This window comes from Elephas maximus, chromosome 11 (genome assembly GCF_024166365.1).
Source record: "Elephas maximus indicus isolate mEleMax1 chromosome 11, mEleMax1 primary haplotype, whole genome shotgun sequence".
Classification (NCBI taxonomy): domain Eukaryota; kingdom Metazoa; phylum Chordata; class Mammalia; order Proboscidea; family Elephantidae; genus Elephas; species Elephas maximus.
This window is the reverse complement of record NC_064829.1, coordinates 106,522,633-106,539,848: the sequence shown is the minus strand read 5'-3', so window position 1 is coordinate 106,539,848 and position 17,216 is coordinate 106,522,633. Positions and strand designations below refer to the sequence as shown.

General features: G+C 41.6%; 1 protein-coding gene across 1 annotated transcript in view; it reads left to right on the top strand.

The window, feature by feature from the left end:
• The first annotated feature begins 263 nt into the window (after positions 1-263).
• Positions 264-17,216, top strand: part of ZNF45 (zinc finger protein 45) — a 57,072-nt gene continuing 40,119 nt past the window's right edge. Inside the window, 4 exon segments of the mRNA XM_049902435.1 lie at positions 264-884; positions 8,655-8,716; positions 11,545-11,671; positions 12,610-12,705. Coding sequence (XP_049758392.1) covers positions 827-884; positions 8,655-8,716; positions 11,545-11,671; positions 12,610-12,705 — 343 coding nt within the window. The 5' untranslated portion in view covers positions 264-826.

Sequence of the window (17,216 nt, the reverse complement as noted above, 5' to 3'; positions counted from 1 at the left end):
AGGCGCTCCTTGGAAACCGTAAGGGGCAGTCGTACTCTGTCCTATAGGTTCCCTATGAGTCGGAATGTGCTCCATGGTAACGGGTTTGTTTGGTTTGGTTTGGCAGGTATTGGAGCCGACATGTCCGCCCCAAGGGCCGGGGCAGTGGCGCGCGTTGCTCTTAGGGATTCTGGGAAATGTAGTCCAGGAGCTCCGAGTAGTCGGAGGCCCTTTCGCTCCAGGTTAGGTTCCCGGCCTTGGTGCCTTTCTTAGAGGTGAGTGAGCCCCTGAACCCCGTTATCCTTTTAAACTTTTATGGCCCAGTTGAAAGATTAGCGGAACCGACCCGTGTTCACTGGGACGGGAGCGGCAGTCAGCGGCGGAGGGTTGGGTTAAGGGCTAGGGACGGCGGCTTGCGTTCCCCACGGTGGAGCGTGTTGGCTCTTGGGACAGTTTGCACGTCCCCGGGTTGTGCAGGGTTTGGGGTCCCCTGGGCTCTCGGCTGCCCGGCCTGCCTCCCCGTCCCCACTGCCAGTGTTTCATACGCTCTGCTACTTCTTAGTGGCATAATGTTGGGTAACAGCTTAATCTCTCTGTGTCGCAGTGTTTTCTTCTGTAAAAAGGGATATTAGGAGTACTTACCTAATACGTTTTTATTTGAGAAGTAATGAGATAATTACAAGTAAAACTTTTAGAACAGTGCTGGCGTGTGACAAAGCGTTGATTTCTGATATTGTTATTGTTATGTGCCGGTGGAATGGGCTCCGCCTCAGCGACCCTACTCGACAGACCGGAACTGCCTCACGGGATTTTCTAGGCTGGAATCTTTAGGGGAGCGGATCGCCAGATGTCCCCCTCCCCTTCCCGGGGGGAGCTGTTGGTGGGTTTCAACCGCCGACCTTTCGGTTAGTAGCCAAGCATTTAATCATTTCGGCACTAGGGCTTCTTTGCTAGTATTAACTCTAATATAATATCCAGAAAATATCCCGTTCTCTGGAAGCCCCGCCAAGTCCCACTGGTTTTTCACTCTGATCCCTGCAGCAAAGGGGACATTTCCTGGACTACTTGTAATCTGTTTTTTAAGGATTGCATCGCCTCCAGGTGGGGTAACCTCTGTGTTTTTTCCCAGACACAGACGCAGGGACCCAGTCTCCTTTCATTCCTCTATCCAGATTTCTCAGAGGGCTGTTCAGAGCAGGAGGGAATGAACCCAGGGCTCCTGGCAAGAGAGGCTCACGGTTACAGATTAGCATCCTCTTCCTTTTTTCTGTTCTGAGTGGGAAAAGTTACTTCACTCATTAGAAAACGTTTCTGTTACAGAAGTGTTCAGATATTGTTGAATAGGTAGAAGACTATGTGAGATATGTACTGGGCATGAGTAGTAGTGATGATAGTTAACCAGTTGTGCGCTAAGTATCATTCTAAGGGCTTTATAAAAATTAATATATTGAACCTTAAAGGCCCAATGAGGTGAGTACTATTTTTACCCCTATTTACAGATGAGGAAATGGAGACAGAGCTTAAGGTCATACTGTTATTAACAGCAGTGGAATTTGAGCCTGAAGCTTGTGTTTCTTAAATCTTTGGATATCCTTGGGCCTATAGTCTAGTATACCAAAATTGGAATTAAGAAGCAAAATAGAAAAACAATCTATGTAATATTCAACCCCAGGAAACTGGCTGCAGAGGAGTCATTTGGGGTCCAGCTGGGGAAGTAAGTTGTATTTTGAAAGCAAGGTTAGTGAGTTGGGTTTTTCTATAAAATTTTAAAAACATTTTCATCTAATTTTATTTCAAACAATACTTAATAGTTCATATTCTGATATAGAAGATATATATGCTTATTTCAGAGAATTCAGAAAATACAGAAATAAAGAAAAGCATTAAGAATTACCCGTAATACTAAGGGCCACATAAACCAGAGACTATATCAGCCTGAGACCAGAAAAAGATGGTGCCCAGCTACCACCGTTCACTGCCCTGACAGGGAACACGACAGAGAATCCCTGATGGAGCAGGAGAAAATTGGGATTCAGACCTCAGATTCTCATAAAAGGACCAGACTTAATGGCCTGAGTGAGACTAGAGGGACCCTGGAGGTCATGGTCCCCAGATCCTCTGTTAGCCCAAAACTGGAACCATTCCCAAAGCCAACTCTTCAGACGGGGATTGGACTGGGCTATTGGACAGAAAATGATACTGGTGAGAAGTGTGCTTCTTAGCTCAAGTAGACACATGAAACTGTGTGGGCAGCTCATGCCTGGAGGCGAGATGAGAAGGTAGAGGGGGACAGAAGCTGGTTGAATGAACATGGGACATACAGGGTGAAGAGAAGGAGTGTGCTGTGTCATTAGGGGGAGAGCAGCTAGGGTCACATAACAACGTGTGTATAAGTTTTTATATGAGAAACTGACTTGAATTGTAAATTTTCAGTTAAAGCGCAATAAAAAAAATTACCCATAATACTAGGATAAAGATAATTATTTTATGCAACTGGAACAATGAGCAACATCATGATAAATGGAGAAAAGATTGAAGTTGTCAAGGATTTCATTTTATTTGGATCCACAATCAACAGCCATGGAAGCAGCAGTCAAGAAATCAAAAGATGCATTGCATTGGGTGAATCTGCTGCAAAGGACCTCTTCAAAGAGTTGAAGAGCAAAGATGTCACCTTGAAGACTAAGGTGCGCCTAACCCAAGCCATGGTATTTTTAATCACATCATATGCATGTGAAAGCTGGACGATGAATAAGGAAGACTGAAGAAGAATTGACGCCTTTGAATTGTGGTGTTGGCGAAGAATATTAAATATACCATGGACTGCCAAAAGAACGAACAAATCTGCTTAGAAGAAGTACAGCCGGAATGCTTCTTAGAGACAAGGATGGCGAGACTGTGTCTTACATACTTTGGACATGTTGTCAGGAGGGATCAGTCCCTGGAGGAGGACATCATCCTTGGCAGAGTACAGGGTCAGTGGAAAAGAGGAAGACCCTCAACAATGTGGATTGACACAGTGGCTGCAGCAATGAGCTCAAGCATAACAATGATTGTAAGGAAGCCTCAGGACCAGGCAGTGTTTCGTTCTGTTGTGCGTAGGGTCACTATGAGTCGGAACCGATTCGACGGCACCTAACAAGAACAACAACAAATTTCTGATTAGCAGGTATATATTTATTTATTTGTGTTTTATAAAATTGTTATCACACTATTCAAAGTGAGTTTTATCCCCTTAACTCTTTTTTTTTTTTTTTAATAATATTTTCTTGTGTTTTTGGTGAAAGTTTACACAGCAAATTAAGTTCCTATTTGACAATTTCTTAAAAATGGTTCAGTGACATTAGTTACATTTCACAGTGTGTCAACATTCTCTTTAATTGTGTCCTGGTTGTTCCATTTCCCCTTGACTCTTTACTATGGAAATTTCCAGACATACGCAAATGTAGACAGTATAATATGATAAACCCCTATGTAATATTTAAAAAACAAAACAAATCAAAAAACCCACCCAGCTTAAATCCTGGCTAGACTTGTTGCTTCCCTTATCCCCACACACGTTTTTTTTCTCTTAAGCATTTTAAAGCAAACCCAGACATTGGGTCAGTAGGACTTAACACTGATTATCATAAATTATTTATGTATAGAGGCCAAGGGAGGGAAGAGGCCAACAGCAGCTCTATGGTTTTCACTTTTGGCAAGTAGGAGAATAGTGGCTATGTGAGAAAGGTAGAAAAAGTTGCAGCTTGGGAAGGAATATGAAGGATTTTCTTTGATCCCCTAGAGTTGTGCTTGCCACTGGCCTATAGCTCTTAATCTCTTCTCTCTCTCCCTTTAGGTTGCAGGTACCTCTGTTTCATGGACCTAGTCACATTCTTCTCAGAGGGCCCAGAACAAAGTTGGCAGAGAGGAGTTAGTCAATGAGTAAGTGTGGTTCACGTAGCTGTCCAGCAGGCAGCTAGGAACCAGGCGTTACAGCTTGGAATTAGAGAACAAAATAGAAATTTGCAGATCTACAGGGCTCGAACACTGCCTTCCTACCAGTATTCTTCTGCCTCTTGTTTGTCCTCATGGGTAACATTCATTCTCTTGCCATTTTTCAGTGATTCTGCTGCTTTGGGGCTAATATAGTTCAGTCGTGCTCCAGGGCTCAGCTGAAGCCACGTTTATGTAGGAACCCCTCTACTTCTGTGTAGACTGAGGGGCCCATTCCTTGAGCTTCCAGAGGACCCTATGGACTACTCTACTCTGACACCTAGGAGTGTTTTCCAAATCACTAGACTGTGAGCAGTTTGAAACTGGGGAGTTGTATCCCTTTGTAGTAGAGTTTTTGTTGAATTAATAAACTCATTTATTAATGAATTAATAAATAAGCTTGTCCAGTGTAAATTATGCAGGCAATGAAATAAATAGTGGTTCTCAATACTTTGGTGGACACATTCTGTGGATTCTGTAACAGGGATCCATGTAGGCACTGACTTTCAAGAGCAGAAGATTGTATAATTAAAAATACTCCGAGTGAGCTTCTTGGCTCAAGTAGACACATGAGACTATGTGGGCAGCTCCTGTCTGTAGGGGAGATGAGAAGGCAGAGGGACACAGGAGCTAGCTAAATGGACACGGGGAATACAGGGTGGAGAGAAGTGTGCTCTCTCATTGGGGAGAGCAACTAGGAGGACATTGCAAGGTATATAAATTTTTGTATGAGAGACTGACTTGATTTGTAAACTTTCACAGAAAGCACAATAAAAAAATAAAAAATACCCTGAGGCTCTGCCTTATGAATTGTCCGTGGGTAGCCCTATTGTGAATTCTTTCCCTCCCAAAAATGGCCTTGATCTTGCACAAGGACAGCAAATATTGTGGGAAACCTTGAGAAAAAAAAAAAAAATTGGGAACTAAAACCTCTACTTTCCAGCTCCTCCCAACTAGGATCAGCCTCAGAATTTTACAACTGAAAGAGACTGGACAAACAAGTGCAGTCTTTCTATGCTCCTTTGTCTGTCTGTCTAAAGTTGGGTTCATTCATTCTTTGATTGCTGAGCAATTACTATGTTACAGTTACTGCGCTGTTAGGTGCTTGGGGTATAAAGCTGAAAAAGCGTTAATCACCTGGCAGGCAAAACAGATGGTTAGTTTACTCATTACCCTCTTTCCGCTGGAGGTGATGGAAAGTTTCCCAGAAGCAACATGTGAAGAGTGCTTCTAAGAGCAAGTGGAAGTCCTCCAGAAGAAGCAAGGACAAAAGATTCCTCTAGACAGCGGGAATGGCCTGAGCAAAGGCATGAGAGGGCTTGACAAGCTCTGGACACTCAGGCCTAGAAAAGGGACCCTTCTGGATGCTGCCATCAGAAACAAGCAGGGCACCTAGAGCCCTACCAGGTCCAATGCTCTTTTCACTCAGTATCCTGAACAGTCAGATCTTTCTGCCACACAAATATATTTGCTGGGCAAATACAAATCCAGAACAAAGTGAATTACAAATTGTGAAGGGGTATTTCTCCTAAGATTGGAAAGTTTTACCCTGCACTTTTCCATAATAGAGTTATTTTATATGAAGTAGAAGGGCTGACTGATAATACCAGTTGCTGGAAGCCCATGTGTGTCAGAATAGAACTGTGCAACATAGGGTTTCCGAGGCGCCTCTGGGTGGACTCGAACCTTTAACCTTTCAGTTAGGACCTGGGCACATTAACTATTTGCACCACCCAGGGACTTTAATTAATTTTATTTTTTTTAGTGACTTATATTAAATGTTCAAGATGCTAGACACTGTTCCAGATGTGAGGATCCCCCCAACTTTCATCTGCTCATTTTTGTCTTTAGAAGCAACAAAGAGACAAGATTTGGAATGCTGGAACTGGCATGGGAGCTGGATTCAGGTCCTTCCCCTGCCTCTTGACCTCACTAAGCCTTAGCTTCCTCATCTATTAAATGGGAACAACAGTCATCATCATTTGATGAAGATCATCATTTATTGAGAACTCTCTAGGTACCATACCAAAGGTGTTATGTAAATTAGCTCATGTATTTCCCACAATAATGCTCTGACTCACATTCAGTGACTATCTCCTTTTTTTGGAGCTGAGGATAGCACAGAAGCTTAGGTGATTGAACCAAGGTCACATAACTAGTATAACCCATTGAAAAACCTGTTGCTGTGGAGTTGGTTCTGACTCATAGTGACCACACAGGGCAGAGTAGAAGTGCCCCATAGGATTTCCAAGGAGCAGCTGGTGGATTTGAACCACTGACTTTTTGGTTAATAGCTGAGCTCTTTATGCCACCAGGGTTCTGACTTGACTTGTACAACAGTAGCTTCTTAGCAGGGATGTGTGTGGTACTTTAATGAAACAATGCATATCAAGTGCTTTGCAAGGTCTCTAACACTAAGTAGTGCCTTACCAGTTGCCATCAAGTACCAACTCATGGCATCCCCATGTGTTTCAGAGTAGAACTGTGCTCTATAGGGTTTTTAAGACTGATATTTCAGAAGTAGATTGCCAACCCTTTCTCTTAAGACACCTCTGGGTAGACTCAAACCACCTGTCTTTTGGTTAGTAGCCAAGTGCTGGTTAACATTTGTGCTACCCAGGGACTCCTACCTAGTACCTACTTAATGTTAAACCCTACAATTGTTTTTGTTACTTTGATTGCTATAGCTTGTTCAATTAAATCAGATATTGATTATTGTGTTAGTCATCTAGTGCTGCTATAACAGAAATAGCATATGTGGATGGCTTTAACAAAGAGAAGTTTATTCACAGTCCAGTAGGCTAGAAGTCCGAATTCAGGGCATTGGCTCCAGGCATGGCTTTCTCTCTCTGTCATTTCCAGAGGAAGGCCCTTGTCATCTGTCTTCCTTGGTCTGGGAGCATCTCAGCGCAGGAACCTCAGGTCCAAAGGACGTGCTGTGCTCCCACATTGCTTTCTTGGTGGTATGAGGTCTCCATGTCTCTGCATGTTTCTCTCTATTATATCGCAAAAGAGATTGGCTTAAGACACAAATCTTATAGACCTCATCAATATAACTGCTGCTAATCCATCTCATTACATCATAGTGATAGGATTTACAACATATTGGAAAATCTCATAAAACGGTAGACGATCACACAATACTGAGAATCATGACCCAGCTAAGTTGACAGATATTTTGGGGGGACACAATTGAATCCATGACAATTATCAAATTTATAGTTAAATAATCTTGCAGAGTCACAGGCTTTTATTAATTTTCTTTATCTCTGTGATAAGAGCCTTTAAGACCCTACTGTTAACAATGGACCCCTGGTGGTGTCGTGGTTAAGGTGCTTGACTGGTAACCAAAAGGTTGTCAGTTCGAAACCACCAGCAGCTCTGCAGGAGAACGATGTGGCAGTCTGCTTCCATAGAAATTTACAGCCTTGGAAACCCTGTGGGGTCACTCTGAGTTGGAATTGACTCAACGGTAGTGGGTATTTTTTTGGTTAAACAAAGTAACAAGGTTTTATATATTTAAAAAAATGGCCTTATATGTAATCTTAAATACTGCAAAAGCATCAAATTAAGGCTGACAATCCAGAGAGAATGACAGATATTTCAGAGTTTAAAGGTGATTTTCATGTGACAGAGCCATACCTCTAAAGTCTCCATAGATAGAAAACATTTATGAGGAGTTTTATGTTACTGAATATTACCTGCTTTTCTGCAGCTACTAAGAAATAAGGTAGCCTGAAAGTGTTCTTTGTGCTCTCTGCCTATTTACTTACAAATCCGTACAACAATCCTATGAGATGTCACCTTGAGGAGTAAGGTGCACCTGACACAAGCCATGGTATTTTCAATCACCTCATATACATGCGAAAACTGGACAATGAATAAGGAAGATTGAAGATGAATTGATGCCTTTGAATAATGGTATTGGTGAAGAATATTGAATATACCGTGGACTGCCAGAGGAATGAAGAAATCTGTCTTGGAAGAAGTATAGCCGGAGTCCTTCTTAGAAGCAAGAGTGGCAAGACTTCATCTTGTGTACTTCGGACATGTTATCAGGTGGGACCAGTCCCTGGAGAAGGACATCATGCTTGGTAAAATAGAGGGTCAGTGAAAAAGAGGAAGGCCTTCGACAAAGTGGATTGACACAGTGGCTGCAACAATGGGCTCGAACTTAGGCAGGACCAGGCAGTGTTTTGTTCTGTGGTACTTGGGGTCACTATGAATCAGAACCAACTTGATGGCACCTGACAGCAATGAAATAGGCATTGTTAATTTCCCCATTTCACAGATGAAAGAATTAAGGCACAGAGATATTAATAATTTGTCCAAGATTTTGCAGCTGATTAGTAGTAGCACTAGGATATGAACCCAGGTATTTTAGCCCCAGAAACTACGCTCTTTACCTGGGTATTTTACTTTCCATTCCCACTCTCCCTAGAATCAGAATCATGCTCTGAGAGCTACAAGGAGAATGTGTAATAGGGCCATGGTATGTGGTTGGGCAGGTTGTTCACTGCACAGGGACTCTCAACAGGAAGGGGTAAGTGGAATCTGCAATCCACCTCATGCCTGCTCATCAAGCCAACTGCTGGTGCAGCCACACAGAGGAAGGGGCACCTTTGCTATTTCACGTAAAGCAGCCATATGGGTTAGTGACATCCTCCATCAGATTCTCATGGCTTTTTCTCCTTTCCTAGTTCTGCATTCCCAAGGTGCTACCCTTCCCCAGAAGCAGGAGGAAAAAATGACCAAGTTCAAGGTGAGTTGGGCTTGCCTTTCTAGGTTTTAAGTTGTCATCTCATTTCTCAAATATTAGATACATCTTGTGTCTCTTTCTTGGTAAGGGTTAAGGAGAGCAATAGACATTTGAGGACATGTTGTGTGTTAGATGCTTGCTTGCTGTTTTCTATGTTAGTGCAGTTTAATTTTTTCTTGTCTCACTTTGTCATCTGTTATAATTTCATAAACAAGAGTAGAAAAATCAGTATCAATGAAACATTGCCCACTTGATTGCTACTCTCGTTACAAGTCAGTGGCTTTCATCTTCCCATAGTCTTTTTCACACATGCAATCATAACTGTATAGTTGTAATAATCGTATAGATAAAATTCTCAAAAGTGCTCTTTCACCTTGATATTACTGTATAGACTCTGCATTTGTTTTCCCCCAGTTCTGAGATTTATTAGCTGTATGATTGTAGGCAAATTATTTATTTGTTTTTAAATTGTGGTGAATATATACACACCAAAACATAACCCCATCTCGTTTCTACATGTACAATTTAGTGACCTTGATTATATACTTCCAGTTGTGCAACCATTCACGCTGTCCTATTTCAGATCATTCTACCGCCATTAACATTACATTTTAATTATAAATAAACAAACAGAATTGTAAAGTTTCAGAAAACTCCTTAAGTTCACACAGGAAACCAAACCAACTGATTGGAAAAGATTTCTAGGATTTTTACTTGTATAAAAAGAGAAAAAGAATTCTCTAGTCAGGGAACTTAGTTAGCCCTTTGGGTGCCTAGCGTGTCCTGGTGGGTGGAAAATCCACTGGTAATTCTGCCCCTACCTGGTTCCCTCTTCAGTTACTCCTTCTCTGTGATCACTATTGCAGGTTAGGGCACCCGAATGTTTGGGGCTCTAGGGATAAACACAGTTGTTTTTTTTCAAATATATTTATTGTGCTTTAGGTGAAAGTTTACAAAGCCTTACAAATCAAGCCATACACACCCCTCTGTGCACTCCCGGCACTCTCCCCTTAATGAGACAGCACATTCTTCCTCTCCACCCTGTATTCCATGTGTCCATTCAACCATTTCTTGTCTCCCTCTTCCTTCTCATCTCGCCACCAGGCAGGAGATGCCCGCATAGTCTCATGTGTCTACTTGAGCCATGAAGTTCATTCCTCACCAGCATCATTGTCTGTCTTATAGTCCAGGCCAATCCCTGTCTGTAGAGTTGGTTTCGGGAATGGTTCCAATCTTGGGCTATCAAAGGGTCCGGGGACCATGACCGTCAGTGTCCCTCCGGTCTCAGTCAGAGCATTAAGCCTGGTCTTTTTACAGGAATATAAGATCTGCATCCCACTGTTCTTCTGCTCCATCAGGGATTCTCTGTTGTGTTCCCTGTCAGGGCAGTCATCGGTGGTAGACGGGCACCATCTAGTTCTTCTGGTCTCAGGCTGATGGAGTCTCTGATTTATGTGGCCCTTTCTGTCTCTTGGGCTCATAATTACCTTGTGTCTTTGGTGTTCTTCGTTCTCCTTTGCTCCAGGTGGGTTGAGACCATTTTATGCATCTTAGATGGCCGCTTGCTAGCGTTTAAGACCCCCGACGCCTCTCACCAAAGTGGAATGCAGACCGTTTTCTTAATACATTTTGCTATGCCAACTGACCTAGATGTCACCTGAAACCATGGTCCTCAGACCCCTGTCCCTGCTATTCTGGTCTTTGAAGCTTTTGGTTGTATTGAGGAAATTTCTTTGCTTTTGGTTTACTCCAGTTGTACTGACTATCCCTGTGTTATGTCTTGCCCTTCCCTTCACCTAAAAAAATTTTTGTCTACTATCTAGTTAGTGAATATCCCTCTCCCTCCCTCCTCACTCTCGTAACCATCAAAGAATATTTTCTTCTGTCTGATAAACATAGTTTTTATATGAAAATTTAAAACAACACTGTCTACCAATGACTCTCAACTGTGGGTGATACCGTACTCCCCTGCTCCCCCAGAACACTTAGCAATGTGAGGGAATATTTAGCAATATTTGGAGACATTTTTGGTTGTCATAACTTAGGAGTGCTATGGGCACTTAGTGGGTAGAAGCCAGGGATGCTGCTAAATGTCCTACCATGCAAGGACAGCTTCCCACAGCAAAGAATTAAATATAATAAAAGAATTATCTAGCCCCAAATGTCAATAGTGCTGAGGTTGAGAAACCCTGCTGTACATAAAGCTATACAAGAAAAACAGTAAAATGTGGGTGAAAATATTTTCCTTAATAGAAATCTTTCAGATTCATAAGATAAAATGCCAATTGCAAGAAAGGAAAAATAAAGAAGGCCAGTAAATATATGAAAGTATGATGATCTTATTAATTACCTAATAAATACAAGTAAGTAAGACAATTTTTTTTTTTTTTAATGATCAGATTACCTAGGATTTTAAAATATTAGTTATAGTCAGTGTTGTCTATGCTGTGGAGAACTGGGATACTTACAGCCCCATGGGAGGAAGATACAACGGGGAAAACTGAGAAGAAGCTCTGTCTTAATAAATCATAATTTTGACGTTGCATATTCTTTGACAGTGCAATTTTCACTTCTTGGAATTTGTTCTAAGACAGTAATTAGACAAGTGGGCTAATGTCTATGTAAAAAATATGTTCTTTTCAGCATTTATTAGGGAAAAAAATCTAAAACGTAATGTGCATTATTTGGAACATTTGACTATGTTGTAGTAAAGTTGGTTTGGGTCTCTCAGAATCTGGACCCACTTTCTGCACATCCCTTCCACATTTCTCAGTGCTTCCCTTCTTCCCGTGGACCTTTGTTGTAAGATCCAGGTATGCTTGGTATTGCAGGATGCAGTGACTTTTAAGGATGTGGCTGTGGTCTTCACCGAGGAGGAGCTGGGGCTGCTGGACTCCGCCCAGAGGAAGCTCTACCAGGATGTGATGCTGGAGAACTTCAGGAACCTGGTGTCTGTGGGTGAGGACAGGCGCCCTCTAACCGAACATCAGCCTCCTACAGTGTCTGTAGGCCCTCGAATGTTCAAGGATTTGGAGCTTTTGAAAGCATGTGAGACACAGAGATGGTATTTTTCTAGTCCTTTTTCCCTGGCTATTGTTAGCTGCCATCAGATCAGCTTCCAACTCATGGCAACCCCACGCACGATGGAACGAAACACTGCATGGTCCTGCGCCAGCCCGGTGATCAGTTACAGATCAGACCATTGTAATCCGTAGCATTTTCATTGGCTGATTTTCAGAAGTACATCACCAGGCCTTTCTTCCTAGTCTGTCTTAGTCTGGAAGCTCCAATGAAACCTGTTCAGCATCATAGCAATAAGCAAGCCCCCACTGACAGACGGGTGGTGGTGGCTATATATGAGGTGCATTGGCAGGAACTGAACCCAGGTCTCCTGCATGGTTGGTGAGAATTCCACTGAACCACCAGTGTCTCGTTTCTGCCCCTACTGAAGGTTATGTTTTGTAAATGAACTGTAAATGGACAGCAAGGCTGCCATACTTTATTTGTCTTCTCACATTGTAGTCGGCCTCAATAGGTTATAAAACACTTTTTGTGAATTGTCCCAGCATTTTTTAATGAAATGAAAAAGGATAGAAAATATCAGTGCTCTTGGCAACAACTGCACAGTATAGCAAAAACTGTGACTTATTGTGAAGAATAGCTTGAGGGAGAGCGGAAAGGGTGTAATGAAAATAAATACTTTTTTCAGTCATTTATACATTTGTCTATATACCCTGGGTCTTTGCATAAAATGTACTTTCTCCAATGGGTCATGATTAAAAGTTTGGGAAACACTAATTTTGGTGTCCTGGAGGTGATGCAGCGGGAATCACAATTGTTAGTAATTTTTGCCTCCAATATATTGATTTTAAACATTTGTCCTTGCCTTTTCACAGGGAATCAATCCTTCACGCCAAATATAATACCTCAGTTAGAGAGAGAAGAAAAGCTTTGGATGATAACACCAGCAACTCAGAGAGATAGCTCTTCAGGTGAGAGCCACACAACTGTGAAGCTGTCCTGCTTCTCAGCACCTCCACTGTTGTGGCACTGGTCTCAGCCTACACGTAGGCCATGGTTTACTGGAGCCCTCATACTGCTCTTATCCTTCTGCCTTGCTCTTTTACGATCGATTCTCCACTCAGAGTGATTCTTTTGAAGTCTTAGATTGTGTCATTCCTCTGCTCAAAACTTCCAATAGCTTCTTATCTGACTCAGAGTAAAATCCTTGTTACAGGTAGTCCCCAGCTTACAACAGGGTTCGGTTCTGATGTCTCCATTGTAAGTCAGTTCGACCTAAGTCAAATAACTCATTTTTTTTTTTTTTTTGGTTTTCATTATTATTGCTGTAGCATGCCTATACAGCAGTGTTTTGAGCAGTAAGTCATAACATTGAACACCTGTGAGTGAACATCTCCAATGGGTCATGATACTTAGATACTTCCTTTGTGTCTAGGCACTACTCACCACTTACCATATTAATGTGTATTTTTGTTTACTTGTTTATCTCACTACATTCCCACTGAAATGTAATCTCAGGAGAGAAGAAATTCTGTCTTATTTATTGCTATATCTTCAGTGTATAGAACAGACCTGGCAGAGAACATGCAGTAAATATTTGTTGAATGAATGAGTAAATGGGCTAATGGTTTTCCATTAGCTATGGAGATATCTAAAGGGTGGTAAACAAAAATGTGTGATAAAGGTATAGTCCAGACTTTTTTTTTCCCCCAATGAATGTCTTTATGGAAGCAGACTGCTATATCTTTCTCCCACGGAGCAGCTAGTGGGTTCAAACCGTCGACCTTACAATTAACAGCTGAGCACTTAACCAGTGTGCCACCAGGATTCGTTCAGTTTATTAGGAGCTTTTGGATATCTGTAGATATATTTCCATTAGCCCATATCTCATAAAAGCTTTAGCTTTGCAGTTATAACAAAATGGAATATCATTTCCCCTTGTAGCCTTCCTGCAGCCTTCAGTAGTGAAACATATTACTTGGGGAAGAGCTACATTTTAGAATGAAGATTTTAATCGCCACTTTTTAGGCAGATCCCTTATAAAAGAAAATACCTACACTTTACATCAGGAAAGAAAAATTCTCAGATAATAACTAGCTTTCAAGTTAGTCCTTTCCTTCAAAGATTTTTCTAATGGCATCCATCCACCTATTCCAAAGAGTTACATAAAAGAATGTTGCCTATCTTTTTAGCCAACTCTATTTAAAAATACAGTACATATGGCCATGCCTTTACTTTCTGTCCCCCACGCATCTGTCAGTCGTACTGTGGGGGCTTGTGTGTTGCTGCAGTGCTGGAAGCTGTGCCATCAGTATCCAAATCAGAGTCACCCATGGCAGACAGGTTTCAGCCGAGCTTCCAGACTAAGACAGACTAGGAAGAAGGACCCAGCAGTCTACTTCTGAAAAGCATTAGCCAGTGAAAACCTTATGAATAGCAGCAGAACATTGTCTGATATAGTGCTGGAAGATGAGCCCCCCAGGTTGGAAGGCACTCAAAATACGACTGAGGAAGAGCTGCCTGCTCAAAGTAGAGTTGACCTTAATGACATGGATGGAGTAAAGCTTCTGGGATCTTCATTTGCTGATGTGGCATGACTCAAAATGAGAAGAAACAGCTGCAAACATCCATTAATATATCGTAATCTGGAATATAACTAGGAAAATTGGAAATTGTCAAAAATGAAACAATGCATAAAGGTCGATATCCTAGGCATTAGTGAGCTGAAATGGACTGGTTTTGGCCATTTTGAATCAGACAATCATACGGTCTACTATGCCGGAAGTGAGAACTTGAAAAGGAATGGTGTTGCATTCATCATCAAAAAGAACATTTCAAGATCTATCCAGGAGTACAATGCTGTCAGTGATAGGATAATATCCAGATGTCTACAAGGAAGACCAGTTAATACAACTATTAATCAAATTTATGTGCTAACCACTAAGGTCAAAGATGAAGAAATTGAAGATTTTTACTAACTTCTGCTGTCTGAAGTTGATCGAACATGTGATCAGGATGCATTGATAATTACTGGTGATTGGAATGCGAAACTTGGAAATGAAGAATCAATAGTTGGAAAATATGGTCTTGGTAAGAGAAATGATGCTGGAGATCACATGATTGAATTTTGCAGGACCAACAACTTCTTCATTGCAAATACGTTTTTTCACCAACATAAATGTCAGCTATACACATGGACCTCACCAGGTGAAATACACAGGAATCAAATCAACTACATCTGTGGACAGAGATGATGGAAAAGCTCAATATCATCAGTCAGAACAAGGCCAGGGGCCAACTGTGGATCAGACCATCAATTACTCATATGCAAGTTCAAGTTGAAACTGAAGAAAATTAGAACAAGTCCACAAGAGCCAAAATAAAACCTTGAGTATATCGCACTTGGATTTAGAGACCATCTCAAGAATAGATTTGATGCATTGAACACTAATGACCGAAGACCAGATTAGTTGTGGACTGACATCAAGGACTACATGAAGAAAGCAAAAGGTCATTAAAAAGACAGGAGAGAAACAAAAGACCTAAGTGGATGTCAGAAGAGACACTGAAACTTGGTTTTGAACTTTGGGTAGCTAAAGCAGAAGGAAAAAATGATGAAGTAAAAGAGCTGAACAGAAGATTTCAAAGGGTGGCTTAGGAAGACGAAGTATTATAATGACATGTACAGAGACCTGGAGATAGAAAGTCAAAAGGGAAGAACGTGCTTCGCATTTCTCAAGATGAGAGAACTGAAGAAAAAATTCAGTCCTCAAGTTGCAGTACTGAAGGAGTCTACACTATCCAGGAGGCATCAAACGAAGATGGAAGGAATACACAGAGTCACTATACCAAAAAGAAATGGTCGACATTCAACCATTTCAAGAGATAACATAGGAACAGGAACCAGCGGTACCGAAGGAAGAAGTCCAAGCTGCACTGAAGGCATTGGTGAAAAAGAAGGCTCCGGGAATTGACGGAATACCAATTGAGATGTTTCAACAAATGGATGCAGCACTAGAAGTGCTCATTCTTCTTTGCCAAGAAATTTGAAAGACAGCTACCTGGCCAACCAATTGGAACAGATTCATATTTATGCCTATTCCCAAGAAAGGTGATCCAACCAAATGTGGAAATTATAGAACAATATCATTAATATCACATGCAAGCAAAATTCTGCTGAAGATCATTCAAAAGTGGCTGCAGCAGTATATCGACAGGGAACTGTCAGAAATTCAGGCCAGATTCAGAAGAGGACCTGGAACCAGGGATATCATTACTGATGTCAGATGGATCCTGGCTGAAAGCAGAGAATACCAGAAAGATGTTTACCTGTGTTTTATTGACTATGTTAAGGCATTTGACTGTGTAGATCATAAATCATGAATAACATTGGGAAGAATGGGAATTTCAGAATACTCAATTGTGCTCATGAGGAACCTATACATAGATTAAGAGGTAGTTGTTCGGACAGAACAAGGGGATACTGCATGTTTTAAAGTCAGGAAAGGTGTGCATCAGCTTGTATCCTTTCACCATACCTATTCAATCTGTATGCTGAGCAAATTCCAAGGCGCGGGACTATATGAAGAAGAACGGGGCATCAGGATTGCAGGAAGACTCATTAGCAACCTGTGATATGCAGATGGCACAACCTTGCTTGCTGAAAGTGAAGAGGACTTGAAGCGCTTACTGATGAAGATCAATAACCACAGCCTTCAGTATGGATTACACATAAAACAAAAATCCTCACCGCTGGACTAAAAAGCAACATCGTGATAAATGGAGAAAAGATTGAGGTTGTTAAGGATTTCACTTTTCTTGAATCCACAGTCAACACCCATGGAAACAGCATTCAAGAAATCAAAAGACGCGTTGCATTGGGCAAATTGGGTGCAAGTGATCTCTTTAAAGTATTGAAAAGCAAAGATGTCACCTTCAGGACTAAGGTTCGCCTGACCCAAGCCATGGTGTTTTCAATTGCCTCAGATGCATGCGAAAGCTGGACAATGAGTAAGGAAGACCGAAGAAGGATTGACGCCTTGAATTGTGGTATTGGCAAAGAATACTGAATATACCATGGACTGCCAAAAGAACAAACAAATATCTTGAAAGAAATACAACCAGAATGTTCCTTGGAAGCAAGGATGGCAAGACTGCATCTCCCATACTTTGGACATGTTGTCAGGAGGGACCAGTCCCTGAAGAAGGACATCATGCTTGGTAAAGTAGAGGGTCAGCAAAAAAGAGGAAGACCCTCAACAAGATGGATTGACACAGTGGGTGCAGCAGTGGGCTCAAGCATAGCAACACTTGTGAGGATGGTGCAGGACCGGGCAGTGTTTCGTTCTGGTGTGCATAGGGTTACTATGAGTTGGAACTGACTCGAAGGCACTTAACAACAATTTATTTTGTATAAAATTCACTATTAAACAATCATACGTAAAAGCAGATTGATTCTAGACATGCAGTCTGGGTGGAATCA